The sequence below is a fragment of the Heterocephalus glaber genome, unplaced genomic scaffold (assembly GCF_053883595.1).
Source record: "Heterocephalus glaber isolate CG9 unplaced genomic scaffold, H.glaber_assembly_v1.0 deba00001428, whole genome shotgun sequence".
Lineage (NCBI taxonomy): Eukaryota > Metazoa > Chordata > Mammalia > Rodentia > Bathyergidae > Heterocephalus > Heterocephalus glaber.
In genome coordinates, this window is record NW_028258293.1 from 17,306,682 (window position 1) to 17,334,402 (window position 27,721).

The 27,721-nt window shown below is 46.5% G+C and overlaps 1 protein-coding gene across 13 annotated transcripts in view; it reads right to left on the bottom strand.

Moving 5' to 3' along the window:
• Tead1 (TEA domain transcription factor 1) overlaps window positions 1–27,721 on the bottom strand; it is a 240,713-nt gene that overhangs the window by 40,219 nt on the left and 172,773 nt on the right. For 10 of the 13 annotated variants that reach the window (XM_087211643.1, XM_004851443.4, XM_087211644.1 and 7 more), the window contains 5 exons: window positions 17,228–17,239; window positions 16,364–16,498; window positions 15,247–15,293; window positions 14,358–14,419; window positions 13,175–13,299 (listed from right to left, as the gene is read on the bottom strand). In XM_087211643.1, coding sequence (XP_087067769.1) covers window positions 13,175–13,299; window positions 14,358–14,419; window positions 15,247–15,293; window positions 16,364–16,498; window positions 17,228–17,239 — 381 coding nt within the window. The remainder of the gene's footprint in view (window positions 1–13,174; window positions 13,300–14,357; window positions 14,420–15,246; window positions 15,294–16,363; window positions 16,499–17,227; window positions 17,240–27,721) is intronic. The other 3 variants (XM_021263810.2, XM_021263813.2, XM_021263814.2) reach the window with 1 other exon arrangement.

Below are 27,721 nucleotides of genomic sequence, written 5' to 3' on the forward strand. Positions count from 1 at the left end.
TCCAAGCCAGGTGACTTGAAATCAGATCCTGACCATGGGCATCTGAGTGCCTTTACTCCTGCCGAGAGGTGACTCTGTTTCTAAGAATACAGAAGACTAAATGAGGTGCCCTGGAGACCACAGCACTACAACAAACAGACCTCAGTTCTCCCCTTAATTCAATCTGCGTGGGTCAGGCAGCAGATTGAACCCTGCTGTCTCTAGATCCACAAGACCGAAAAGAACAAATCTACCTGATACATTTGGGGTTCAAGTTTTAATGAAATTAAAACCTAAAATCCATTTGGTGAAGCTGTAAGTACTTCTCATCCTGCCTGTTCTTCTTTGGGGGAGAAACTTGGGAGTGGATTCTTTACTTGCCTTCCTCTTTCCCACATGAATCCCATTTTCTCTCCAACAATGGCATTTTCCCCAAACTGCAGGTGGCACATAAGACCAAAGAAAGCAATTTTATTCTACAGGACAGAAAAACATGCTCTCAAAGGAAAATAGTTATTTGGGCAGAAACAGGGCAAATATCAGTGAGTCACATAAATCAAAGCCCAAGACTAGGTTTCCTTAGTACCTCAAAGCAGAGGTTAACTTTGACTTACACGACTAACAAGTCTCACAGGCACTTGGTAGAGGCACAACTAATCCTCAACATATCAAGGGCATAAACCAAAATAGTACTCACACCACATGTCTCTTTGATGCATTTTTAGAGCAGCCAGTGTACCTACCATCTATTTTATTCTAGGTACTGTGCTAAGCACAGGAAATGGATGAGCTATCACTATCAGGTGCTTAGCTTCACAAAGTGACTGAGTAGAAAGTTTTTTACTCCTACAGCCAGAATCATGTTGTCTACATAAATACATATTCTCATAGATTCCCACAGAGAAGACGAGGACATAAAAGATAGTCAACTATCTCTCCTGAACATAATATAACTTACATCAGCATTCACCTGTCACTTCTGTAAGAATGACCTTATTCTCCAGCATTAAACATACAGTATTATTCATTAACAAGGATAACCTATGCAGAATCCACCTAGAAAATGTGAAAAAGGTTTCATAAGTTTGAGGTTAAAAACTATGATGACCGGGCTGGAGATTTAGCTCAGTGGTTTTGCCACCTGCTGCGCAAGCACAAGGACCTGAGTTCGATCCCCAGTACCAAAAAAACAAAATACAAAAAACAAAACTGTGATGACCACTAAGTTATCCATTACGTGTGTGTGCAGAATCCATTCTGATATTTCAGAAAATTGACCTGTCTTCCAACTTTTCTCGGGTAACTACAGGATACGTTCTGTAAAAAATGAAAGAGGAAACGAAAAAAGATGAGTCCATTACAATGGAATTGTAAAGGAACCAGCCAGGTCAACAGCTAGCCACGAACTTGGCCAGTTACAAGTCCGGGGGGGGGGCGAGGGCTGAGGGCTCCTAGCAGGATGTCACCAAGGGATTCTCTGATTTACCTGGCCCTCTGGACAGTTCTGTTAAAAACACTGGGGATGTACTTGTATGAAGTATGTATTTTAAAAAACTGAACAAGCAGATAAAAGAATGACGTACTCCAGAAAAATAAAGTCTTGTAATTAAGATAATGGTTCTGTCACAATGCTATGTGCAAAATGTACACGTTTGTAATACAAATACTAAATGTCAATTAAACCAAAAGGACCCACTTCCATACACTGGGAAGCACATGGAAGAAGCAGGGACGTGTTTTTAGAGCTAAATCCTAGCCTCCCATAGGAGTTAGAAAGTCTAAGACTGATGGATGGAGATATACTGTGTAAGCAGATGAGTTACACACATGCAGATCCAACACAGAAATGGCTGTAAAGCTGTGGACAGCTGTCCCTTCGGACTGGACTGGGCAGTCAGGAGCCTCAGGGCACCAGCCTGCCGCATTTCTTTATGGGCCACATGTCTCCATTTGGCTTATACATGATGCACGAGTATTACTTTATTAACTTAAGTAAACAGTCAAAAACTAACTTGGAACATCACAGGGATTTAGAGGAAGGGAAAGAACTATAAAAGGAAACAAAAATATGACTTCAGGATGTTTATTCTACATTGGCCACAAATTCCCTGGACTGTAAAGGAACTTGGGTCAGATTGCAAAGCTTTCCTGCAGCTCAAGTACCGGGGATGCTGACCAGGAGCTGGGCACCAGTGTGCGTGTGGGGCTCACCAGAGACAGACGCCACACCAGCAAAATCCCACCTCCAGCAAGAGGGCCCCGTGGCTCAGGAGCAATGGACACCATGTTAGTACACAGATTTCTACTGTGACATACTTAGGGAAACACTTCATTTTCTCTTTCTACTGCTATAATCCCTCCAGTTATTCTTCATAGCAGTTGCAAACGGTGATAAAGGTGACTGTAATCCTAAAAACTCAACACATTTGCTTCCACAGGGCTAGATTCCCTGGGGTAGAACAAAGGACTTTCCTCCTCCCCACAGCTGTTCTACAGGTCTCTGCCTCCTTTGCTCTTTGCTGCTTAGGGAGTTTGCGGATGGGGGTGAGGAGACCTGGACTCTGGAGTCAGCTGGGAGGTGGGTCTAAACCCAGGCACTGATGCCACTTCCTAGCTGAATCGTCCAGGACAGGTGGTTTCAGCCCTCTCTGCAGTTCCCACAGCCATAATGCAGGGGAATCATAATCCCTACTTTGTAGGAGACTCAAGATTAAACGAGAGGACGCAGGGAAAATATGTAACACTGTGCCTAGCACATAATTTATTATTATTAGTCTGAGTAACTGTGATGTTTTTTAGGGTGACAGAATTTGAAATCAGTGCTTTCTCTTTGAGAGCTACAAAATGGAAATACTAAAATGTAAAGCAGAAATGAAGGGAGGAAAGTTTCAGACACATGAGGGTGAGTTATACTGATCTGCTATTACTGAATTGCAAGACGGCAGAGGTGGGGAGCTGTAGCCTGGCCCCTGCATTTCTCTCAGGGACACAGTACCTCCTCCAGATTCCTAAACCCTGAGCTCTGTCTAGAAGCAAACAAGGCCTGCCCTCCAAAGTGGGGTGGGGCAGCTGGGACATTGCTCATCTGTGAGGATGACAGAAGCAGAACAGTTCAACTTCCAAAAGGAGTCGCTAGGCCTTCCTTTTCTCCCCTTTTTAAAAGGACTGCTAATCTGTTCTACTCCAGAGACCTTGGATGAAGTGGCCTCTTTTTGAAGAAAACGAAAGAAAAGCCCTATAAATAAAATCTGTGTGGTTCAACAGGCCATAACACTGCATTGCACCGCCTGACCTGAAGATGGCGCTCTTCTCCTAAACTTGTTTCAAAAATTCCAAGTATTTGAAGAACGTAGTAAAACCTTGAAAAATGACTGCTGTCAAATAATTCCAAAATAAAAATTATAATCCACTTAGGAATTTAAAGAAACCAAGACAAATAACTCATGTCAAGGGATGCTAATGTACAAGTTGGAACAGAACAAGGACAAATCACCCACATTTGCCTTCTGTCACGTTTCTGCCTGGACTGTCTGTGGGGCCACCCCAGGGCAGCTTGGGTAGCCTTTGATGGCCCCCAGACCCTGCAGGGACAGAGAATGGCTGAGGAGCTAAGCCAAGAAAGTGACACAGGAGGGAGGGAGGGAGCTCAAGGCAGTCAAGAAAGTGACTTGCACATTCAGCTCAGGTAGGGAGAGGGTTGAGAGAGCTGTGCTCTATGGTCCCACCAGGAAGAAAGTGAGTCTGCAGGAGATGAATTCTCCCTGGGCTCACTGCTCAGGGGAGTGGCCCCACTGAGGCTACCTGGTTACCTGGCCCTGCATTCTGCTCTGTCCTTGGCCTTTGCTTTTCCTTCCCAGAAGGAAACATCATTGGGAGCACTTCCTGCATCTCACAGGGGGATACGCCCTCCAGTCTCCATAGAGGGACAGACTGTGGTTTCCTTAGGAGAAGGACAGCTGGAAAGGGCCACCAGCTGAGTGTTGATGGCCACTGGGATGGCAGGCAGGCTGGGAGCTGACCTGCCAAGGAAAGCAGATGGAGCCTGGTGGGGCCTCTGTGAAACGCCTATAAAACTCGGATTTCCAGATGCTTTCAATTGCTTCATCCCCAAAGGCTAATGAAGAAAGAGGTTGAGTTCCCAGAACAGCTCAGACACCGAATGTAAACCACTCAGCAGACAGGCTGCTGCCATGGACGGTGTATATGGGATGTGATGAGCTGCCTCCACCCTGGAAGACACTTTGCATCTTGTATCCTACTGGAAGACCACACTCAGTAGAACATAGGAGGAAAACCTGGAGAGGCCCAAAGGCTGAGCACAGCCACCCACGCAACTGGCTGCATCCTTCTGCCAAGAAGCTGGCAGGCCAAGTACACTTTCTGACCAATTATTCCAAGCATGAGATGGACACATTAATGATACACATGTGAGAATCCAGGCTCTGCTATTTCTGAGCTGTGTGGCTTGAGGCAAGTTGCTTAGCCTTTCTGAGTCTTGGGTTTCTTCATCTGGACACAGGGATGGCACTTGGTCTGTTCATCTCCAGGGTCAAGTGTGAAGGTCAGATGAATCATAAATGTGTAAGTTCTGGGCAGGCTCCCAAGGGCTGCCCTGGTGCTGGTGTGCTAGGTTACTATTAGGAATCCACATGCAAGTCCAGCACTGGGGGAGCAAAAGAGGCAGTTTTTTGAAGAACCAGAAACTGGAACTACTCAGCCAGCAGGTCTAGATTCAGAAGGAGCAATGGCTTCAACTCTGAGGCTCAGGAGCTTGCTGGTAACATGTGCCCTTCTCTGGCCTGCCCAGGAGACAGGCAAGGGTCCTCCTGCAATCCGGACCTGACCCTTGCTTCTGATCTTACTCCTCCATCCCAGTCACCGCCCACAGCCATCCCCCTGCCCTTGGGAATAGGCCTCACTTACACTGCATTTCCTCTGAGATGTTCTGGTCCCAGGTTCTAAACCAAGTCAAGACATGTAGCCTGACACAGGAATTTCAATCTCAGAAGAAGCTACAAAGATATGATAATTAAATCACCCTTGGCTCCCCTTTGACCAAGTGCTTCTTGGAAAAGAATGAGATTATCTGCAGGATGTATCTGCAAAACTTCAGAGCAGGGTTTCCAGAGGCCTGCTGCTCCCTGGCAGGGAGAACATGGGCTCTCCTAGGCTCAGAACTGCTGACTCCCAGCCCCCATATTCCAGGGACCCCCTCAGTGCCTCAGAAATGAAGATAAGGGGCCAGACCCTACACTTTCCTCTGGTCAGAGGTACTGCTCTCACCCAAGACCAGGCCACCATCAGGAATTCTCTTCTAAGAGCCCAAATCCAATGTCCCAACATTCCTGTTTGTCCAAATGTCCATCTGTGAAACACACATCCCACCTTCCCACTTTCCCAGGTAGTGGGGTCAGCTCTACGTTCTCACACATATATGGGAAAGTAGTTGTAAGTGACAGGACTGCTCTGTGATGTTAACTGCTGTCACTCCCCTAAAATTCCTCCGGCACTAGTTCTGGATTCAGATGGTTCAGAAAACCCTGCCATCTATTAACTGCATCTTGGGCTGAGTTAAACTCTGAGTCCCCCTGTGTCCAAGATCAATTGTATTTTGAGAATGAGAAGAAACTTCATTATCACCAAGGCAGTTCTAAGCAATCCTGCTTCCTGCTCTGTTCTGTCACTCTCAGACCGCATCAGCACGCTCGGCCTCCGAGGCCCTCATTCCACTCATCCTTCGCCTCCTGCAGCCCATTAGTCCCCGAGGCCTTGGTGGCCCTCTCCTATCACCTGCACTAGCAGCATCCTTCCCCATTCCTGCCCCTGACCTCTAACCTGCTGTGGCCACCTCTCCCTGAAGCCCAGAGTGGATCACAGTCTCAAGGGAAGCGGGGTGGAGAATATATATTCATGTTAAAGAAATCTCTACAAAAATTCTTAAGGAAGCTGTAATAGCAGTGGTTACCTTCTAATGGGTGGAGCAGGAATTAGAAGGAAGGGGAATCTCCCTCCCACTGTTTTGTTTGTTTGTTTTGTTTTGTACCAGGGATCAAACTCAGGACCTTGCACTTGTGAGGCAGGCGACCGAACCACTGAGCTAAATCCCTGGCCCCTCCCACTCTTTTATACTTGTAGCTTTTTGACCCCATGAATTGCCTACAAGAAAAATAATTTATTTTTAAAAACTGTGGCTCCACCTGAATTGCAATAGAGCTCAAACCACCTGGGGAGCACACTGTCCCAAGGCTGGCTGCCGTACATATCGCTGGCTCAGTTTCCCACTATAATGCTACACAACAGGCTCAAGAAACTTGTGCCAAGTGCTCGGGCTGTGATCCCCACAGTAATGCTGTGCAAGTGACCCCAGCCTGCCCACTTCACAGACTGGAAGGCTGTGCTGAGCTGCAAAGTCACCTGCCCCACATCTTACACAGCTGGCAGAATTCAAACATGGGCCCCTCTTTGAAAAAGAGGAGGATGCTCCTGGAGCCAAACAGAAGATGTGTTCCAACGCACAGGTGGAGTTACTGTTTCTCTCGCTCCTCACCCCAAGCCCTGAGATGAATCCCAGTGCCATGGAATGGAAAAGGAATCTGTGATGAAAGCCTGGCCCAACCCTAGTCAATACGAGGGACCCTGCAACATCCAGCCTCCCACAGGAAGGCTTCAGGGGCATTCTTCAGAGGCAGCTGTTTTGCTTCTGAATAAAGTCTTTTATTTCTCCAAAAGTGGAGAGAAGTGATTAAGGGGCCAGAGTGGAGCCAAAGCTTGGCACAGCCACCACTCTGGGTGGTTGTTCTTGATAGTTACTTGATGCTCCTGAGCCGCCGTGCCTTTGCTTATAGACTGGACACAGTGACAGCCTGCATCTAAATGCTGGGTGGACAGTGCTCCCGATTAGGCCTGTTAGTGCTGGGGATGATTACATAAAGGAGTCTCTATGCTGAGGAGGAGAGCCTGGGCTGAGGGGTGGGTGGGTCTTGCTCCTGTACCGCATCATGAACTTTCCTTCTTTTGGGGCAAATTAACACTTCTTCAAAATCTAGAAAATAATCTCATCTCTCCCTCCCTTCTCCAGTTGTGTGACTTCTACATAAGTAAAGCTTTCCTGCTCTCCCGCCCTGCTCCCAGGCCCTGCTCACACTGGCATCTAGGCCATAGCAGGAATCAAGCACACAGCAGGTGCCTGGGAAGTGTGAACAGTCAGCGGCTTCGAGGCTGGAGCAGGAGGGGCTGTGTGCTGGGGGCTGCAGGAGCCGCCAGGCCTGGGGGCGGGGGGGGGGGGCGAGAGCTAGGCTTTATCAGCAGAACCACTCTCCAGGCAGGCACAGCTTGCCAAGATGAGTTTTTGTGTGTACAAAGCAGCAGCTGCCCAACCTGGCCTGCAGAAAATGGACCCCGATTCAGGGCAGGTTCTTTTCAATAGCCCACCCCTGGGTGGGGGATCCTGCCCTTCACACTTGAAGTCCTTTGACAGACAACACTGAAGTCATGTAGAGAGTGTATTTTCAAGCACTGCTCACCACTTCTGAAACAGTCTTTGTTTTTGAGTCTGCCTTCCTGTCTTCACCCTCTGCTGTTTTTCTCTTAGCTTCTAGTGGAGCCAAAGGTAACAGAGGGACTGACTTGCTGGTTTTCTACCAAAATGAACAGCCACCAAGTTGGGGAAGCTGGGGCACATGGTGCACCTGGTGCACACAGCACACTGGGCCAGCAGGGGGCGTGGAGCCCATGAGTCTTGTCAGCCCCTTACAGCCCTGGGCTACAACAGGCTACTCAGATTCAAATGGACCAGCCAGCCTTTGGGCCACAGTCTCAGGGTATGGAGTCAGCTGGCTGTATCTGAATTCCATTTCCAACGTCAGCTGCCTGTCTCACATGGGCAACTATGGCACCTCATATGAATTACACGAGACAGTGCAAGGTGTTGGCACACAGAAAATGGGTAAAAAGTGTCAGTCCTTAGTAATACTACTAGAACTCCTGCTGGGAGTGGCAGAATTGTGAAGTCTTGTGGGGAGGGAAAAAAAGGAAGGGGATGAAGAAAGAATTAAGATGTGTTATGTACCTGTGCCAACTCCCTGTGATGAATATAGTCATTATGATATTGCAAACATGCACTGATAAAAATTTGAAAATAAATAAATGAAGCAGATAGTGGTACAAACAGAAATGCTGGTAGTATTAGGGAGGCGGCCCCAGGCTGAGGAGGAGGCAAGGGAGGCACGTGGGCTTGCTACCAAGGTGTGCAATCACCACTGCTCTCCTTTTGGGAAAGTGTCCGGGGGGTCAAAGCTGGCTGGAGCCACAGTATAAGTCAGAAGTCTCTCCAAGCCTCCTTCGAAGAAAGGAATTCAACTCCCTGCCTCACAGAGCTGTGGGAAGGATTAAAGCAATCGCTGCGGAAAGACCGAATTGCACCTGGCCACTTCATTTGTTTGTGTTTGTCCTGCCTATTCTCTTCTCGCTCTAAAAATATCTTATGACCCCATGATTCCAATGAGCCTAAGCCATTATGGAGAACTGGGGTAGAAATGTATGCACTTGTCTGTATGGAGCAAAGATTTACATAATTTAAATGCAAAGCTTAATTTGTTTAGGGATCCTTTCATTATTGGTTATTTTGTTGGCTTCTTTATCAAATCATTATGCTTAATGTTTGATGTTAAATTTTAACCACAGTATATCCAAGTGTATTAAAATATACCCAATGAATATTTTAGGTGGCTTTAACTTGCCCATTGTTGGAAGAAAAATAATTGTAAGATTAATGTTCAGGAAGTTACACAAAAAAGCCACCCACGTGTTTCAAATTTTTCCTGAAGTACCACCACACCTTTATTGTGACAGCACTGGGTGTTTGCCCAGTAAAGAGCATGTTATGTGATTTGAGAGGCAGGTGCTTGAGATATTGTCAAATGCTTTAAATAATTTTAAGTTAATTCTCCCCCCTTTCAATTAGTCAATCACAATTTTTTCTCCTCTAGTACAAAAATCATCCTTTAGATTCTCACATGGGTACTAAAATCAAATATATATTCTATTTCCAACCTGCCATGTATTCTTTGGTACACACTTGGCTTGCTGATGTTTAGTTGCAAAACCAGTGTTCGTAACATAGGAACTTTAGAAGTGATATCAAAAATTGAGACTGATGAGCCAGGGACTTAGCTCAATGGTGCTGCACCTGCCTTGCAAGCACAAGGTCCTGAGTTTGTTTCCTGGTATGGCAAAAAAAAAAAAAAAAATCGAGACTGAGGCTATAGCAACATAACTTTACAGCCAACACTGGTTGGCAACATCTGATAGATCTAATTAAACATCATAATACAAGTCAGAAACATTAACATATATATTAGAGGTGTAACTATTTTCTGAAATTATACATTTTTAATTTAAGGGGCAAGTAACTTTCTTTCACTTGTGAAGGGTTGTTATTCCATAGCAGCACTAAGCATCCCTTGGCATACTGTAGTGAGCTAGCCCTCTGAATCCACAGACTCTCTCCATGGATTCTATCTATTGGTTGTCTTCCATTTAATTAACTGTGGATCAAAAGTACCCCCACCCTGGTTGCCTCTATACTATGCATGTACAGACTTTTGTTTGTTATAATTCCCTGAACAATATAGTAGAATAACTACTTACATAGCATTTAGATATATTAGGTATTATAAGTCATATATGAGGTTTGATCAAAATATGGTGAACATTTACATTTTTAAACATTTATTACAGTAAAAGACACATTGCCAGTAATGCCCCTCAAAACACTCCTCTCAGGAAGTCCTCTTACATGAGTATGATTACAAGATGTGATAAAAAATGAGGCACACTTATAAAAACATTATGCTGTGTCCTCATCCACATTACTCACTGGATATGGCGCCATGAGATTTCTGGCTCTTCCTTCAAGTCGAAATAACCATGAATCGTTAACTTTTTGAATTGATTCAGAACATCAAGAGAACCACGACAATGTAACTAAAGAGACTCACAAAAGGGAACTTCTGAAACTGCTTCAGAAAGTGGCAAGAACAATGGGATAAATGTATTTAAGGTGAGGGGGAATATTATGAGTTAATGACAATGTCTCTTTTACTGTAATACATTTTTTAAAAAATTTAAGCACTTTCTGTATTTTTCTGTCATACCTCATAGAGATGATTTAATGTATGGAGGAAGAAAAGCACAGTTACTACTCCACTGCACATAAGGGACTTGAACACCCATGCATTTCCTGTGGCCCACAGACACTGAGGGACCATAATACCTATGTAGTTAAGTATATGTATATTTATATTTGTGTGGTGGTTGCTTTGTCTTCTCCAAAAGTGTGAGCTCCCTGAGAGGAAGAATTTCGTTTCCTTTGCTGAATTCCTAACATCTGAAGCAGAGGCTGGTTGTTCAAAAGGTTCCCGTGTCGCTCAATTCCCAAATGAGCACCCTTAAAATAGAATCGTTACTTCCTCAAAGGGCCCATGGGTGCTGATTTTCATTTTAGGGCCCTCTAACTCAAGTGTTGGGGTCCAGTCTATGGAGCCCTGCTTTGATTTCAATAGTAAAAGGCCGAATCAGTGAGATCATTCAGATTACAGAGCTGTCTTCCTGACACACGTGAAATGTATCTCTGTATAAGTACCACCCGCTAACCGATTGTGCCACTGGAGCATTGAAAAGTATCTCTAGACTCTACTCTGGGACTCTGGTAGGTCTGGCTTTGCTAAACAAATACTCACCATTTCATTTGTTGCTCCAGACACTCTGGTTTCACTGCTGTGGAATGTTCATCGGCCTTACCTTCCCTGTCCTTTACTCCTCCCAGCAAGCCTGCCCTGACCACTGCCTCATGTTCACAGCACTCGGTACTCCTCCTTCCTAACAGTCGCCCACACCACAGGGATTTCCTGTCTCCCTCTCTGTGGATGTCACATTCTGCTGGGGCAGAGCAGGGCCCTCTTCTCCCCAGCCCCTGTCACCTGCACACAAGCACGTAAATGTTTACAAAATGGACTGAATCTGCCACTGACTCAAAATGTTAAGCCCAACAAAAAATAGGAACAAAAGAGCAGCATTGCGGTCTCTGACAGATCCATAACCAGAGACCACAGCAACTGTAAGGGGGCTACTACAGTTGGTGATAAAACAGTCCCGTTTTTAAACCAGGGCAATAAAAATAATCTGGGGGGAGGGGGGTTGTCTCCCAGCACCTTGAAGGTGCGTCCCTGTAAAGGGGCCACATTCAGAGGGAGAGGTTTGCCTTCACAGAGACAGAACAAGCAATTCAAGAGAACTTGGCAACTGGGAAGCAGTGTTTAACAGCAGAGAAAAGAGTACAATGAAATAGAAGGTTTGGGACTGGAGTGCTAGTCTAGTGTGTATTATAGTGCTGAGTCCAGTCCTCAGGGAGAAGGAAAAGAGGGAGAGAGAGAGGAAGGACAAAGGAAAAGAAAAAGATAAGGGAAAGAAAGACAGAAAGAAGGAAGATTTAGACTCCAGACTCCTCTGTTTACGAGGTAAATATCCTGAGTGTAACTCAGGGTACCTGGGCCTCAGTTTCTTCATTTGTAAAATGAGCAAAGCAGAACCTATCTCACGGTGCACTCTGAGGACACAGTGGAATAATCAACAAAGTGCTCTGTAAACAATGAAGTGCTCTACAAACAGGACTTGCAGCCTCCACCAAAGAGCCCATTTCTCAGAACAGGAAGGCCACAAACCCGAAGGCTCTTTTAGTGTTCACCCCTGCATATACAAATCCTAACCCGCCAGCATGGCTCCCTTGTAAGAGCAGTCAGCTACCGGAGGCAGCTGATGCCCCTTGGTCTCAACAACTTCATTTCCCTGTGCCTGCCCTGACGGGCCCAGTGACATACTTTACATCATTTTCTTTGTTTACCACTGACTCAGAATCAGCTCTTGTTTCCCACTGGCTACCCGAGGTCACAACTGCCAGGCAGGGAGGTCTGTGGGCCATGCATGGGCGCCCTCTCTCCACTGCAGTGATGGCTGGTGAAGCCCTTCCAGCCAGGCCTCTCCTCCATCACCCCCACAGGAGGCCTCCCACAGAGCCGGAGTGCAAAGCCCCCGCAGAGGTGACCTCCACTTGCTCGGTATCTCGTTTATTTCCAACAGGCTGTGAACATGTACACGACACCTTCTCCTGATAGCGAGATGACAGGAAGGCTGGCAACACACAGCAAAGCTGGGACCTCTGTGCCGTTCATAACCTGCGATGGGCAGGATGGGGAAAGGAGGAATGCGGAAAGGAGCTGGTGAGGATCCCAGAGACAAACTCATGATTCCTCCGATCTTCTCCTTGGGCTCACCCACACACAGATGCAATGCTCACATGCACAGCCAAGGAGTGGGTGTGAAGAAAGGGTACGGGGCTTATGGGGTGGGAAGGAAGGGAGAATCACATATGTATGGGACAATAAGTACAAGATGGGGTGGGGGAGAAGGGAAAGAAGAAAATGACAAATAAGAGTCCAGATGCCAGTGTTAGTGGTATTTATGATATTATAACGCTTTGCATTCTATGTTAAGCTGTTAAAGTACCACTTTGTTACTTCGCCTTAAGATAACAACTTGCTATTTTGAGAAAACACAGATTTGGAAAAGCAGAACAGAATTAATAGCTGATTGTTTAGGCTTTCGAGTTTTAAAGATTTAAGTCTGAATCTTCAATCCATTAGATTTAAACATGTGACTTGGGGAAAATTATTAACCTGTCCATTTCCTCGTCCATCAGATGTAGCTATGCTCACAGGTTTTCTGTGATCCATAAAAATGGGATCAGATATCTGAATACTCTTGCACAGGACCAGCCACAGAGGAAGACTCAATCAATGTTACCTGCTATTAATTTGTTTTCTTGCAGTGCTGGGGATGGAACCCAAGGCCTTGCACTGCTGGGCAACAGTGGATCGAGGGCCTCCCTCTGGCCTAAGCCCTCCCTGGAGTGCGTGCTGTGAGCCGCAATGCCCCAGCAGCCCCGAGGCTCTCCACACTCGCTGGGAGGAATGCCCTTCCTTCTCCCAGCACAGAGGCTGCTCGGCTGCCCCAGTCTGCTTCCACATGGGGCTCTGTCAGGAAACCAGGGCAGGGTACGGATGAAAGATGGGGGCTATGACAAGGTAAGCAGAAGCAGGAAAGAAATCCTGGATGAGCACACATCGCTGGGCACACTCACCGAGTCTGGGTCTCGCTGCTGTTCGAGGAAAGCTGAGAATTCCACCAGGCGAAGCTTGGTTGTGCCAATGGAGCGGCCCTGCCAGGCAGGGACAGAGGGAGCTGGGGCGGACGGAGGCTCAAACCCTGAAAAACCAATGTCACCTTTACATCTGGCCACTGTCACCCCCAGGCCTTGGGCCAGGGCTGGGGCAGGGTGGCCTGAAACGGATGATCTCAAAGGGAAGGCCAAGAGCCCCTCCAGAAGCATCTAAGGAGGAACCGGCCAGGCAGTGGTGACCTCTGGCCGAGGCTTCCTGAGACAGGGTCCGGCTGGACAAGCGCGGTGCACAAGCTCCTCATGAAGCCAAGTGCAGCCAAGCTTAAGGGCAGTAGTGGGAGGACATTTAATCCTGGTCAAAGGAGCCCAGTGAAGGACCAAGCTGAGAATGGTTGAAGAGGCAGAGGGAAGCTTCCAAAGGCCTGTGAGATGAAGCATGCCATGAGCTTCTTGTACTTGTCCACCTTATGACTGTAGTCACCAGAACTATACAATATTCTCACGGAAGGCTCCAGACCTTGGGAGCAGAGTGCAACCTGTGAGGATATTTTTCATTTGGGGCCTCCACAGTGGACAGCAGTGGACTCCAAGCAGGTCACCTGAGTGACCATGCATACGTGGTATGGTGGGGGTGCGGGTGTCTGGTGGGGCAGGAGGCAGGTGGGTCCACCAGACGCCTGATTTCTATTTTGGGCTTCCATCTAAGTGCTCCTTTGCAGAAAGGGCCCTAGAAGGGGAATCTACTTATCTAAGTAAAGGAGAGTACAACCACATCTGTGCTCACGACTCAAGATTGCCTAATTCAGTTGAGAAAGCAACCGCAACTTCCCCTTCTAAGTGTGACCACTGTCCCTAATGAAAATAATCTGCCTTCCTGTTTCTCTACAAACCCTTCTGAAGAGCGCTTGGGAGATGAGTAAGGGGACCTAGGCCTAGTGTGGGAGGACACCCTTGTGGCCTTCCTGAGCTCCAGGCTACTGCCACCCTTCAGGAGAGCAGGAGTGGAAGGGGTAGCTATGATTCCCAAGCGAGAGATGTGTAGTTGTAGCAAAGACAGCATCTCACACTTTGGAAACCAAACAGGCCTGGCTGTCAGCTATGGGGGCCACTCACCTCCCACCAAAAGAAAGCTAGGAGGACTCACCTGGAATGGGGGCCGTGACCGCGGGCTGGATGGGGTAGGCCTGCTGCACAAAGGGCTTGACACTAGGGACAAACAGGTGACAAGAGTCATAAATCATGGATGGGCAGGCAAGATCTAGGCCTGCCCTGGCCTCCCAAGGGGGATCCCTCATTGCACTGTTCCCTGCCTACCAGGGGAGACACATCCCAGGGAGGGCTCTGTGGACAGAAGTGGTCGCTCTCTCCAACTGAGAGAGCCCAGCAGGCTGCTGGGGACCAAGCCCCCACACCTCATGCCAGGTACAGGTCAAGGAGGACCAGACGTCAGCCTGACTTTCATAGCGGTGACATCTGCCTCTGAACCTCTTTTCATACCCGCAGAGAATGAGGTCAGCAGACACTTTGTCCAAGCAAGGTCTAGAACATGCTTCAGGCTCTCCTGCACTGGGGCATTTAAGTTCTTTGAATAGATAGCCAGGATTTCCTTTCTGCTTTTATTCCTGAACTGCTTTTCTCTTCTGGGGACCTGAGCCTGCTTCCCTTGGCCCAAAGTATTTGCAGACATTCCTACTGGCCACCCCTAACACAGGGAAAGCCAGAATGGAAAGGACTATAGGATTCACTCTGCTGCCCTCTGTCAGGTGAGGAAGAGCCCAGGCTCTGCCCTCCAAAGCCACAAAGGGACAGGGACCTTTTTTCCCAGGATTACCATCAATAGCTAAGGTGGGAGTGAGGCACTCACACCTCTCCTGGATCTGAGAGGTCAGTCTCTTTCTTGCTACTGGCCTCAGGAGACTATGGGGTGGGCTGCTGAAGGAATCTGTTTAACCCTCCTTTTTCTTCCAAGCCCTGACAGTTTGGTGCAAGGAGGACTTTCCCCCAGGGTGGGCTGTGATCAGCCTCAGACTTACTCTTGTGAGGATCCTGGCTGCCCTGTTTGTATCATTCCAGGCCAAAACTGGAAGGCAAAAGCAACAATATGTTAAGCACAGTTCAGGACATGTACACACTGCAACCCCTGCTGAAGGATAGCAGGTTCCCATTTCCGACCAGGTGCAGCAGCATCTTCCCTAATCACAGATATGGTCACCACACACTGTGCACAAGATCACAACCTACCCTTGGCCTGGCAACCCAGGGCTCTCCTTAGCCCCTCTGCTCTGAAAATCCTCCCAAGGCAGGAGACCAGGCAGCTGCTTTTCAGTCCTCATCCCACCTAACAGGGAATGGGTGCGTGGTAGGGGATGCTTCATCTAAGTACACACCTCTCTTCCTCCTCTCCCTCCACTCCGAAGTACTTTCTGAATAATATTTTGCTTTGGCAGTTCGCAACACCCAAGGTCCAGGGGTACAGGGGACACAAACCAGAACAAGAGGGCTGGGAGTTCAGAGAAGCAATGCAAGCCTCCATTTGCTATGAGTGCCCCTGAGGCCTTTGGTCCCCACTGCTGTTTCCCACCAGACAGGCTGGCTGAGACAAAGGGGAAATGGCAGCTTTCAGTCAGTCACAGCGCTGGAGCTAAATCCTGACATCACTATAAGTCTGCCTACGGTCAAGCCGCCCAAGCTCCTGTTTCACCCCTAAGCAACCTCAGTTCTTTCATCTGTAAAATGGCAACAACAGTAGAAGACATTTAAGATGACTGTGAGGATTAAAAGGGATTTAATATAATGCTTCTTAGCCCTTGGCATATGGCAAAATGAAGATACTAATAGAATGCTTTGTCTCTTTAGGGGCTAATTGCTATGAAGTGACCTAAGCATGCAGGAAAAACAAAGGTTAAAAGAGCATAAGGAGGTTACAATCCAAAAGGGAATAAGAAAAGTTATGCTTAATTCCCTGTCTTTAGGGACTAAGGATTCCCTATTCCCTTCCTCTTCCCCCTCTTTTCTCTCCCTTCTTTTCGTTCTAACCTTATACACACCTGACCCAACTGACAGGAAGTGCCAGGTAGAGGGCTTGATGCTGCCCGGCAGCCAGCCCCACACCCTACCCAGCCATCAGTCCTGGGTCTGCTTCCTACTCACCCCCGGCGCCCCTGGGAAGGTGGGGCGTGGGATCCCAGGCAGCCCCAGCTTGTTGTGAATGGCAGTGGCAGAGACGATTTGGGCTGACGACATGGCGGCCATGTGCTGCAGGGCCTTGTCCTTTGCAGTCTGATCCTTGAAGGCGACAGTGACACACTGACTTAATACAGAACGCATGGCTACCAGGCAGGATAAACAGCCACAGCCACGAGCACATGGACTAAAATACAGAGCCACAAGAGAGGCCGAAAAAGCAAACATGCATGGGTAAATAAACACGGCCAGAAGGCTAAAACATACTCAACCTACCATAACTCTGAACATTTGCTAAGAACACCCAGTGGCAAGGTTTTTTTGTTTTTGTTTATCTTATTCCATTTTCCAACAGAATGGGGAAGCCTCTGAGAAGAGCAGACAATGAATTTATATTTTCAGCTTCCAGAAGAGCTCTCTAATTACTTAACACACTAGGAGAATGGGCTGGGTGAGGCCATGCTAGAGGAGGGAGAGATATGTTTATGGACTGGGGACAGAGTGTGTGGAGCTCTATCTGAGCGTGCTCCGGCTGTCCGGAAGCCCTGGCAGACACCTGGCGGGGGCAGCTCAGAAGCAGCGGGCAGGTGGGGGATGGGCCAAGCAGCATGCTGGCGGGCGCATGCGTTCTCGAGTATCACCGCCACGGGTCTGAGGCTACAAGGCTTCTTAAAAAAAGCCAAGGGCATAGGGATGACACAGGTAGGTGGTTTCTCCTTTTGCTAAATGGGTCTTTTCTAGAAAAGCCAAGACTAGTAACACAAAGCTAGCCAAAAAAGTCTGCCAAGCACAGCTAAAATACAGAATACTCAGTTTAATGAAAATACTTACCATGCTTGTTACCTGGATACAATAATAAACAATTTGTTAAAAAGATTGCATATAAAAGGATTACTTTTCTTCTTCAGTTAAAAAAAATACATATGTATACAAACACAATTCTTGGGCACAATAAAATTTAGAGGAATAACTTTTTTCTTCTTTTTCTTCACATTTTAGGAATGTGTGCTCTACACGGCCATTTAGAAAGCCAATTACCAAGCTCACCCAATAACAACCACAGCTAAAAACTCCTTTGAGCTGGCCCGATGGCTGCCCCAGGTCTGATGGAGCCACAGTGAGACCCCAGCATGTGGCGGGTCCTGCTAGTGCAGGCAGAGCTGTGTGGGGTCGGCGTGTGAAGAGACCTGGATGCAGGGCAATGGTGTTTGCTCTAGGTGCAGACACCATCAAAGTCAGAACAAACAACTACATTGGAATAATGGAGAGCTCTCCATAGCTGCCATCAGAGCTCATAGGACGGCGGCTGCAGGCTCAGGCCCTGGACCCCAGCTGAGTGGCAGCCTCCATGTTTACAGAGCCAACCACAGGTGAGGAATAAACAGGCTGAGGTGCCAAAGGCAAGGCCAAGAGGAATGCACAACAATCTCAGCCTGCAAAACAACGCTGGGGCGTCTGAGAAAGACCCATTCGGTTCAGTTCCAAGGTGTGGGCACCACTTTGGCCCGTAACTTGCCAGGACCACCATGTGACTTTCTCCAGAGGCTTTTGTTAATCCTTGAAAACCTAGCGCCCCCCCCACACGTGCGCATGCACACACAGGCGCGCACGCGCACAGGAAGGAGAAAGAGAAGAGGAGGAGCACAGCTGACTGGAGGCTTGCATAAACTGTTACTTTGTACACTTCCATGGCTCTCACCACTGAAAAACTGATGGCCTCAAGTACAGCACACACAGTTGCCATGACCATCTGTAATGTCCCATGCTGGGGCTGAAGGACTTGGGATGGTGGTCCTGGAGGGAATGGCCCCAGGTGACTCAGTGCCACCTGTTATCTCCTTATCAGATAATATTTTTCCAGGTGAGGCTTCATTTGCTAACCTGTTAAACGCTCTAATCTGCAGCTAGTTTCCTCAGGTAACATTAAAACAATGACAAAAAACCTGAAACATTTCAAATGAAGAGGCCAGGGAAAAGGAAGGTAACTCTTGAGGTAGACAGGATCTGATGATAAACCATTCAGAGTGTGACATGCCCTGAAGCTGAAGCAAGCCCTGCGAATGTAGGTGTTGAGTGCCAGTCAGTCCACTCCAGGATGGTCCTGTGGCTTCCCCTGGCCCTTGCTCAGCCCATCTTCTTAGAGAGACAGAAAACACAGCTCTGGTCACATTTGCTACATCAGTGATCAGGGATACCCTGACACCAATACAAACTTAGCTTCTCTTTGGACCAGTCTTGCTGGACTCAAGCCCTGAAGCCACTTACAAGAGATTATAAACTCTCTCGAAGCCATTTCTGAAACTGAGGTAATGGCATAGGTGTGACCACAGGTGCCTTCCTCAGCATGCAAAAGCCTTACAACTTCTCTGGGGCCCGGGCTAGGGGACCTAGCAGACTTCTGGCCTGCCTGGTGCTGTGAATTCTGAAGGATAACTATGAAAGAGCTCATGTGCTTGGGTCTGTTCCAGAAGAATGTGGCAGGGCCTCTCACAGACCTGCGCTTTCTGGATTATGCAACGCTGATGACAGGAGATTCTGCTTCAAGTACAAAATCTGCTGGGCATGTGGAGGCGGGGCAACTCTCAAATCCAAAGTCCAGCTCCAAATGGAAAAAGAGTTCCCTGCATTTCCATCACCTATTTTCTATTCAGTGTTTTCTGGAATGTCTCGCTTTGCCAGGCTTATTGAAAAGTTCCTCGAAATTTCACAAAAGCTTGATATTTCTGTTTGGAACAGAGATATCAGCTAATGTGGGAAAAGAGAAAAGTAATTATCTTGTTTTCTATGTCACATAGCCTCAGAACATGATCTTTTTCTTTTAATGTTTGACTCTTATTACCCAGCATTTAACTAGGTACCTAAATGAAAACAAGAGTTCAAAGAAAGTAGAAGGGCAAATCAAATGCTTCCACGGTGTCAACTGTGTCTAAGAAGGCAAGTGGTACACCTGCTGGGGAGGTGCGAGAACTGGGCTCCAACCTGCCCTGTCTGACACGCATGTTCTGTGTTACTGTGCGCGAGTTTCACCACCCTCTAATTTCCTTCATCTGCCAAATAAGGAGTCACAGCATATTCTCTAATGTCCTTTCAGTTTTAAAAGTATTTGTAGCAACAAGGGTGAGGTCTTTTATAAAACAAAAGCGTCTTAATATATAGCCAAGGAAATTACTAGTGGGAAGACAGCAGGATGTTTAAAATGTGGGCAGCTCTTAGCTGCCTGTCCTGATAAAAGACAAAGCTGAGTGTGGAAAGAAAATTTTATCTCAAGTAGTGGTTCTTTCTGCACTTGACCTACCTATCTGAGAATAGGTAATTTTCTGCAAATGGACTAAAATGTCTATACCAATGATTTCTCACCTTTTGTAGAGGAACTACTCTATTCACTTAATTATATAGTGTGGCCTCTTCATCTATGATATACATGTGAACATTAAGAAGATTAATATTTTTTTGTTGTTTGAAATCTAAAGCAACCTTGAAGGTAGATAATAAGCACCACCAGGATTATCTGGAAATCAGAACTGAGAGCGTGGCCGCAGACCCACTTATCCTGAAATGGGAGTTAGAAAGGATGCAGAGTTAAGAGATTTCAATGGACAGATCTCTCAATTGTCACTTTCAGCCCAGAGATATATGCCTGGGTTTGGAAAAATTATAACTGTAAGTGTCAGACCTGAGTAAATTGCTTCTCTGTGTCACTCTGGTCTGCTATCCTGGCCTTTCACACATTCTACTCCATTTTCTCCTCTTATCCCCACGCTAAAGGGCTGGGGGCCAATCTAGCCAATAGTGAAGCTTAAACACAACTAAAAACATGTACTATCCTTGTACACCAATTTAATTTTAAGATTTAGTCTCACCAACATTTCTGAGATGTGGGTGAAATTTACAAAGGATGAGCACGTTGCTTTATCTTGAAAAACTGCTATTAAGTCAATATTGAGTTATGCTGTACAACGTCTTATATTACAGGAGAAAAAGGAGGTGTAAGGTACACAGACATAAGAGCAGCAGACGAAAAATATGTTCTAGAAAAAAGCTTGGACAAGTTTACACTGCCTCCTTCTCACTGACTTTAAGTCCCTCTATCTCTAAGACTAGAAGGAATGAAGCCACAAAGAGCCGAGTATTTGGGGATGAGGTAGGTGACAGGGAGAGAGGGCAAGTCTCCCTGTTCTAACTGAACCCCAACTTGAGCCCTTGACCTGCAATAAGGAAAATATGTATGGAGGAGGAATTGTGAGTCCTGTGACTGTGGACCCCAGAGGAGGAGGGATGGGTGCTGAGAACAAATGGTCCTACAGACACGAGGATGCGGGCAGACAAAGCGCTCTGACTCGAGGTGCATGTCTTATTACCTACTCTGTTTTCCTCACAATCCAATTTCTGACACACCAAACCATCAACAGCCTCACTGCCCTGGCCGTGCGGTCCAGCAGGCTGTGTCAGGCATAAACTCCTCAGCCTGGAGCCTTTCAAATTGCTATTGTTACTAAGTAAACAGGCTTTTATATTTCATGAAGCAAGGCAAGGACGCTGCTACAACTCCGTTCTGCTAACTGCCTTCTCTTTATGACTGAAATGGACACAATGTCTGGAAAATATCTGTAAGACAGTACCAGCACAAAGACACATGGAAGGAACAGGGTGCTTTCAGAACTCCAGAGTATCTTAAGGATCAGACTCCGGATATCATATGGTTCTTATCCTTTCTCCCCCCCGCTTCCCAGGCTTTTAATTATTCTGTGAAATCAATCATCTCTTACTTGTTAGGCATTAACCACAGGCAAATTATAAAGGTAACATACAAAGGTCACATGCTTGCAAATACAACACATCATAGCGGCCATACACAGAATGTCGATGAACAGCACACAAAAATCAACATAATCCAGTTTATTAAAGTGCTATCATTCCAGAAGTTGGATTCCAATTTAACTTATTCATAAGGATGTTTTCCAATATATCAGCAAAAACATAAAGTTAAAAAAGACCATGGATTCAAAAACTCTTTGATAGCTATTCATGTTTTCCTCCAAAACATACCTCCCTGCATCAATATAAAAATATGATGCATGGCTGAAAAGATAGCATTGGCTTAAAGATTACTTTTTCAGAGAAAAACAAAACATAAAATATCTCCCTGAGAAGTAATTTTGCAGATGTTGTTTCTAATCCTGTACTATCTGAATTCACATAATCTCTGTAATTATTAGCCAGATCCCTTGAATGGATAAACATCACCCAACTATATGATGGTTTTGGAGAAAGGATGAAGGGCGCTTGAATTTTTTCTAGCCATGACCTCTCATTTGCTTATTATTAGAGAAGGCAGGAGTAAATACAAAAGAGAGCTTTTCTGGTCAGGCAGCAGCTAATGTGGAGGAGAGAAGGCACATTCATACTTCTTCTGACTTGCCGCCTAATGAGTAGCAATTAATTCATCTTATTGTATTTCCAAATGCCAAAGACTCCATTCACATCAAAGAAAAAATTTTCAAGGCTTCTACCATTGTTCATTTTTAAATGTACTGAGCTGTATTTAGCATTTTATAATTGTCAACAGCATTTCCTTTAATTCTGATGTGGGCTTAGCATCATAAAGGAGTGGAGATGAAGAGACTAGTAGGTGTGCCTTATGACTCTCAGGAAGCCTGCCATGTAGGACAGCTTTGGGCCACATCTGAGTTGGGAAAGGGCACGCTCTGACCTTACTCTCTCTTTATCTGGTAGCTGACAGTGAAAGGCAGGAGGTACCCGTCCTCTGGGATGCCACAGCAACCCCAGCTTCCAGATGCCTGGACATGAACTTCAGAAAGAACATGTGCCCTCCACTTGCTTCCCTTGTTGAGTTTCCTTTAAACACATGGACACAAGCAGAGGAGCTCAGCGGGGGACACAAATCCTCTTCCCTGCTCGGACCAGCACTCTGGGGAGACAGCATGACACAGTGCAAAGGGCTTTGGCCTCATACAGCCCAGGATCCGATTCAAAGTTTTGACCCTTGGCAAGTCACACAGACACTCTAAGCCTCAGCTTCCTCTATGACAAAGGAAGGACAAGGGCACTCATTTTTGAGACTGCTTCAAGCCTTCTACACAGTGCCCTCAGCTCTATCACTGATGTACTTTGCGGCCTGTGGGGCCATGTGACCAATGGATATACCATCCAGACTTCATCCTGCCCAGAAGCTGAACTCCCAGGAGCTCTGGTACCTGCTACAAGATCTGGGGGAATCAATGTTATTCTAAGACAACTTCTACACTGAAGTTGACTGACCATGGGATTGATCTACCTAGAGATTTAAAAATGTAGAATGAAGCTATTCTGTTGTCCTTAAGAAAAAAATCCAGGCCTCACTCAGTACACACAGAAAAGTAATGGTACCCAATGCCCTGGCTCACACTCATCAGTCCTGCACTGCCACACTCCTGAGAAGAAGTTCTAATTCCACCATGCCTAAGCTGAGAAATCATCCCCAATCTTAATTTTAATTTATTTAAATTAAAAACATGGTAATGGAAATAGCTTTAGGAGACAGGCCAGATGTTATGAATGAAAAAGAACTTAGCAAAGACTGGGAAATGCCAGGAAAGATCACTGGTGTCTCTGAGGTTGCTACTCAGGCTTTCTCCCTCACGCCCTGTGCAGGACCCACCCTTGAGAAGCAGTCACCCAGGGTCCCAGAGGGCGTCTCATAGGGGAAAGGGAAGCATGTCCACCTTCCATGTGGCAGACCCATTCCTGATGCCTCAGGGGTGACTAACATGGGACACAGCAGGATGGGCACTGGCAATGTCAACTTTAAGCCCTCTGCTTATTGCAAGGAATGACAGATTAAAAAGAAGAGGCCTATTCAGTAATCAAATCAGAAAGGCCACCAGGGCAAAAATGAAGAAAACGGCTGCAGGGGAGCACATGTAGCTCATGAATTAGTCATGGCGACTGGACATAGTTGGAGAGGCTCAGGTCTTTTTCTGCTCTGCTGGGATGATGCAATGTCAGCAAGTATAGGCTTTTCAGCAATACCGGTCCAGGGCCACACATGCATGCGTCTTCCTGCCCACTGAACCATGCATTCACCCAAGCACACCTACACTGCTCCATCTCCCTACGAAGGTGAAGATGGTCCACAGTACAGAAGTGGCATCTGCAGGGCCTGGCTGTGCCTCCACAAGCCTCTGGCACCTGCAAATAAAGCATTACTTTTCTGTTGCTGATGGGGGACGAGACTTCTGGGTGGAGTGGGACAACCTCTCAGGACAACTGAACATACAAAGAGACTCAGGCAGGAAACTTTACACAGGACCTGAGTAGGAAAGCAGGAGTGCTGAATGCATGGAGAATGCTCGTGCATTCCTTCATCCTGCCCAGGAGCTAATAAATCCCTGCAGCTTAAACAACAGTCAATGGCTTTTTGAGAAATCAATGGTGAATGAAATATTTCAAAATAATTTCTAACACTGCAAGCTAGTCCTCGTACCATGCTGCTGTCTCTTGCAACTCAATCACAGGTGCCAGGCAGAAGTTAAACTAGAGAAAAGGGGCAGATGGAGGACAGGGACTGAAAGCAGTGTGGGTGCCACTACTGTTGGTATGGCTGATGACACAAAATCTGAGGGAGAGCTCTAATATGGCATACTTGGGATTCCAACATGCATATTCCATAAATCTACAGGCCACATGTCTGTTTTAGCTGCATGGGTTCATCTTCCACTGTGTAACTGGAATCACGCCAAGCTATAAAGCTGTGGGTCTTCTAAAACACACCTACTACCTGCAGAACAGTGGGTCAAAGGACTTTGTCTGAGCAGGGGCTACATATGTTATACTCCCATCGCTGAAAAATGCTTTCCAAAGAGGTAAGCTGTCCTCTTACCTCTCTTCAATTAACACATTTTTCTCTCTTGGATACTCTAGCCAGAAAGACAAAATCATGCCCTGATGTAGATGTTTAACTTCCAATATTCTGGTCCTCTGGTCACAAATGACTGTTTGTTCTTCTGTTCTGTTTCCACAGGTATGAGTCTCAACTGTAATCTGCTGGCACCTTTTCTCTGCTCTTCCAGTTTCTCTGGCCCTGTTCCACTGTCTTGAGTCAGGCCCTCGTTTTCTTTTTCCTCCCAATCCTGGGGACCAAACCCATGGCCTTGCACATACCAGGCAAGAGTACTACCACTGAGCCACCTACAGGCTCCCTCACTCTCAGTCACTCCCATATTTTATCACCCCTTGCTTCTGTCACATATGGTCATGTGCGTATCCCAGGGCATCCCAAGCTGTTGGCCAACTCTACACTGACTTAGGCTTCCGTAAACTGCAGACAGTAAGGCTCACATTGGTGCCAAAGGCTGTAGCACAAACTTGTGGCTAATAGGGAGTAAACATCTAGATAATCTTAAGAAAGGGGCCACAGGAGAAGAGAGTTTTCATTGGATTTGGTTTTCTCAGGGACACACAAGGAGGCTGCCTAATAGGGAAGAAGGGTGGGTAGAAAAATTAGGCAATCTACAGAATAACGTTCTACCATTGGACTACTTCACTTTGAAAAACTTAACGGAATTATGCCATAATGAAAATAATCATTTTTGCATCGTACAAATCTGAGTGTTTAATATGTTCTCTGTACTTACTTTTGTGTATTTAAAACTTAGCAATGACAAAAAATTCACAGTTAATTTTGGTGCACACTCTCAGTTAATTACCATTACTCTATGAGTAACCCAACCTTTACTAAACTAAGTTTTAAATGTTGCTATTGAAAACCTTTTCTGGAAAGTTCTGGTATACATTTTGCAGATTTAATAAAGATAGAACTTTTAAACATACTTCATCCTTTAAAGACAGAAAGGAAGAAAGCATACAGAGCAGTCAGAATACAATGGAGGAGAACGCCACCCGAGGGTGACAAGAATGGCTAAGAGCCAAAGAGTGAGGCCCCAGACTTGTCCCTGGTCCACTCTCCTCTTCTCCATACAGGAGAAGTCCCTCTACCTCCAGCCTGGCCTCCTTCTTATTAATCCATTCTCTAAAAACTAGCTGGAGAGATCGTCCCAGAGTGCACGTCTGAACTACCTGAACGAACTCCCCAGCGTCGCAGGTGAGCAGCCCTTGGTGGGGAGAGGCTAGACCTCCCTATTGGTCTCCTCCCATCTCCCACTGCCTGCCCCACAGTCCCCCAAACACCCTCATCTCTGGAAACTCTTAGCCTTCCTCTGCTTGGTTCAGTGACACCTTCTCTGTGAAGTTTTCTTCAATTCCCTCAGCCTCAGAGTTAATCATTCTTTCCTCTGAGTGGCCTTTGTAGGGCCCAGCTTATTTTCTAGAGCAGAGGCCCCAGCTACAGACAACCTACTGGGAAACTTAACAGCAGTTTGGTGATCCCCAAGAACACAGACTCTGCATATTCAGCTCTGTGTGCCCAACCCGGTTCTCAATGAAACATAAGTGGACTGAGTTAAGCAATCTTTCCTGTACTTTAAAGTTCTAATCTATGTGGAAATCTTACACATTTGCTAGAATAACTTTTTGTTTGCTAAAACTAAAATAAAAGTGAAGTCCGCTCACTTTGTGATCTGGGACACCAAGAAGCACTCTTGAGAACCACTGTAGTTGGCAGAAACACAGAGCTGACCTTTGGGACTTACTCTAACAGGTTTTCAACGGAATGGCTCTGCAGCTAGGTGACTCTGACATGAGCATGAGCACTATCTAGTGAGTCTAGTTTCTTCAAAGGAACAGGGCATGCAGGCTACAGAACTGAGAAACATGTGACACATGAGCCATCCTGTAAAGGCAGGGAGGAACAGCATGGGAAGCAGTCATCTTCTTTTCCCCCTGGGTGTTAAGCAGGTATCCTGCTTTGGCTGGCCAGGAAGGTAAAGGACGAGATGTCCACGGGAGGCATAAGGCAGCAGTATCGGCAGCAGGCAGGTGATGGCCAGGCTACTCTCTTGGACTGCTCAGATGCCCTCAGAGTGGGGACCAAGCAGCTCCACAGCTGGGACCACATCGACCCCCAAATTACCAATAGCCAACAGTGCCACTCACATTGAAGCAAATTGAATCACACTGTGACCGGGGAGTCAAGGGTAAAAGGTGGTTGGTTAATGGAAGGCTGGCAGCAAATGCTGCATGGAGTGTGCCAGGTGATAGCTTAGGTACAGGGTCTTGGCATGAAGCCTTCTGCCTGAAAACATTCTCCCATCTCCACTGGATGAAACCCTATCTGAGAGCAGTAGTTCAGGCTTAAGAAACACCCAAGTTCAAATGTTGGCTTTGCCCCTTACTAGGCTTGGCAACTTTTAACAAAGTCAACACAGTCTTTGACCCCCCATTATTTCAATGTTGTTCCTTGAAATCAGAACATGCCCCACTATGTAGTGAGCTTAACTAAGAGGACATGCAAGAGGCTCTGCATTAGAATAAAACTTTCATCTTTCAATTTTCAAACAAGGAACACTGCTCATGAGCTTGTCCCTGGGATTCCCAATGTTTTGCTGTGGCTCTTGCTGCTAACACTTATGCACTAACACCCTGTTTCTCACATTCCCACTTACATGCCCAGCTCTGTGACAGGGACTTGGCTACTAACCGCCCACCCCAATAAATGCTAAGTCCAGGACACTCAGTTGGTATCAGCTGATAGAAAAACAAAGGACCTTTCCAAGAAGGAGTGGTAGAGAGGAAGGAAAGAAATGCCGAGAAAATAAGGTGGGTCTTGGAGCTTAAATGCTGAGCCAGCTGCTACCCAACAGCCTGTTCCCACCTCCTCCTTGTGTATGCTCCAACAAACAGTGGGGCAGGTCTCGAAGTAGGGGGGAAAGAATCTTCTATTTTTTTTTAAAAAGTTTGAACAAACAAATATATAGCCATGCCAGTTTGTATTGTTTCTATGGAAGAAACTTCTTAAAATATCCAAGCAATTTTCCTATATTCCATGGTGGTCCCTCCTGAACAGAAAAGCATTCTTTATCACTTATGTGGCTTTTGATGTAGGGCCACGTGCCCTGCTGAGTTGACAGGAAATATACAAACAGCACAGAAACAGAGCAATTCATATCATAGATGGCAAAAGAAAATTGGTATCTATACACCTCTTGGTACATCATTAATTCATTAGCTCAGAGAAACTAGAAACAGAGTCAGAACTTGAGCAAACACAGGGGGTAGGGGGGTAGCTGCATCCACATAGAAAGTACCGCCCCTCTGGTTAAAAAGCAGGGTCTACGGAGTTAGCGTGGTCTTCCACTGCTCAGCCAGTGCAGCTCCGAGCCAGCCACCATCAGCCACACGTGCGAGCGAGCGAGTCAGCATGCTGCCCAC